The 2,228-nt window shown below is 46.6% G+C and overlaps 1 protein-coding gene across 2 annotated transcripts; it reads left to right on the forward strand.

Annotated features, from left to right (window-relative positions):
- Positions 1-2,228, forward strand: LOC114429634 (uncharacterized). Of its 2 annotated transcripts, none has more exons than XM_028398335.1 (3): positions 1-830; positions 899-1,204; positions 1,397-2,228. In XM_028398335.1, exons 1-3 carry the CDS (start codon positions 519-521, stop codon positions 2,027-2,029), a joined length of 1,251 nt encoding a protein of 416 aa, XP_028254136.1. In that variant the 5' UTR covers positions 1-518; the 3' UTR covers positions 2,030-2,228. The 2 variants fall into 2 exon arrangements, with proteins under 2 accessions (XP_028254136.1, XP_028254137.1); XM_028398336.1 differs by having other exon boundaries at positions 1-818.

The raw sequence follows: 2,228 nt of genomic DNA on the forward strand, positions 1-2,228 counted from the left end.
CAGAAGATTTTGTTCATATTTATCCTAGGCTGAGGGGCAGATGAGCACAGACAGGCATGCTCTGAATAGAACAGAGTATTGACCCATCCAAAGTGTGAGAGACCGCAGCGTTACAATTAATATGATCAATTATTATGCAGCCACTGTGGAAAAAACAGCAAAGCAGTCATAGCAACTAAAATCATTTGTTCATGTCCTTCAAAACAAATTTGCATAAAACAGGAAGGTCCTATTTTCATAAACAATGAACGATGTAAAAGACTATTCAGCCTGTTTATGTCCACAGCTGCAGTGAAACAGGCTGCAAACAGAACATGTAGACTCAAACTACAGGACATCTGAGGTTTGTGCATAACCCTTGTTTCATTAAACAAAGAGGTCATGCATTTGTATTCCTGTTCATGCTCTCTATGGTGGACTGGTCACGTTGATAACATCCTCCTGAATGGGCCGAATAAACACACAGAGATAACACAGATAACACTCAGCACACACTGGTTAAACTGACAGTTGCAGCCATGATCCCGATGGGCCGCGGTTTGTGTCTTCCTTCTCCAGCCACCGTCCACCAGCTGTTCTCTGTGGCACGAGATGCCAGCATCATCCCTGATATCTCCTTGGATCCCGTCCTCACAACCTTCCTGTCACTGGACTCCTCAGCAGCACTGCAGCATCGATATGGTTTCCTGCAGCGGGGTATGAGCGGAGAGCAGCAAGCGGCGTTCAGACAGAGCCTGATCGGAGAGCTGGGGGGCAGCAGGGTCACCTATGGAGGAGTAGGGGTCATTGCTCTGGCTCTGTCCATGCTTTTTGACCAGGTTGCCCAACATGTAGGCAAAGCTGTTCAGTTTTGTGTGTTTTTTGTAGAAAAAAAAATCAAAAATTGTTATCTTATCAGGTCCGAGTGCAAGGATCATCCACAGAGGGCCATCTATCAACGCAGGGACCCCAGGCCATGATGATTTTTGGCATCAGTACCTCTTCAAGAATTGGCCAGCTAATTAACAGCTACCTCCGCCTCATTCCTGGCATCGCCAACAACCAGGAGACAATGGCCGAAACCACGGAGCTCTACGACAGTTTGCTGAAACTTGAACTGCTTGATCATTATGAGAGGATGATTAACAAGAAGAGAATGAGCTCAGTGTCCATGCAGCAGTGGTTGGCAGGAGCAGCTTTTCACCTGCACCTGAGACTGCACCAGGTAAGGATGGGCAGGCGAAAACTCCAGATGAAACATGTCAATGACCATATGGTGCAGTATCCACATGCTTTTTTGTGCCTTAAGCTGTTGCCTACATTACTCACAATGCAACTTAAGTAAGAGCTCTGTTATGTCTGACAAGGTGCTAAACAACAGACAAGCTCAGATATACTTTTGTTCTTCTTCCAACAGGTCCGTCTGAACTCTGTGCCTTTGGGATCTGCTAAATCACTGCGTTTTTCTTATAAGACAGGACTGAATCACCTGATTCAGGGCTACGCAGCTTATCTGCGCAGAAACATACAGGAGACTGCAGCTCCAGGCCCACATCACACTGCAATCAATGCAGCCAGTGGTCCAAAAGAAACCAGTGCAACCAATACAACATGCTCCAGCAGTGTCCTTTTTAATATCAGTTTGGTCAGTCCAAGTGTCTCGGCTGATATATTCAATGACTCTACCACACCCAATTCAACTGCTGGAAGCTGTAAAACTCATGGCTCCACAGAGGACGTTGGACTCAACGAAGACAGGAAGGGAAACAATGACACCACTGTAGGTATGATAAATAAAAACACACTCAATATTTCTGCTGGGCACAGCAGGAAGGAGGAAGAACACATGTTAGTCATCGAGCCTTGGAGAAACGTCAGTCACAACGTGCAGCACCATCCCTGTGAGTCTTCGGCCATTCAGCAAGCTCTGGTGACCCGCATTATCAACGCTCAGGACCTGGAGCGGAACAGAAACTTTTTCATTTACCGAGAGAAAGCCTTCCAGAACCTCCTCAGACAGAGGGAGGACTTTGAGCTGAGGTCAAATTAGATCATACATCACAGGCAGATCATATTCATTGATCATGCACTTGTTGAATTAATGTAGATGAAGTATGGATGTCCTCAGATGTCACCTGGAGTCAGGTGAACCATCTCCAGCTTAACACCTCAAAGACTAAGGAGCTGGTCATCGACTTCAGGAAGTCCAGCCCACAGCCACGTCCAGTGACCGTCAGGGACGACGAGGT

This window comes from Parambassis ranga, unplaced genomic scaffold (assembly GCF_900634625.1).
Source record: "Parambassis ranga unplaced genomic scaffold, fParRan2.1 scaffold_182_arrow_ctg1, whole genome shotgun sequence".
Classification (NCBI taxonomy): Eukaryota; Metazoa; Chordata; class Actinopteri; family Ambassidae; genus Parambassis; species Parambassis ranga.

What these genes read in the sequence shown, in the direction of transcription:
- LOC114429634 (XM_028398335.1), top strand. Translation starts at nt 519, where the DNA reads ATGATCCCGATGGGCCGCGGTTTGTGTCTTCCTTCTCCAGCCACCGTC. An exon ending in TTGACCAGGTTGCCCAACAT is followed by an intron (nt 831 to 898) that starts GTAGGCAAAGCT and finishes TTATCTTATCAG; the next exon opens with GTCCGAGTGCAAGGATCATC. An exon ending in TGCACCTGAGACTGCACCAG is followed by an intron (nt 1,205 to 1,396) that starts GTAAGGATGGGC and finishes TTCTTCCAACAG; the next exon opens with GTCCGTCTGAACTCTGTGCC.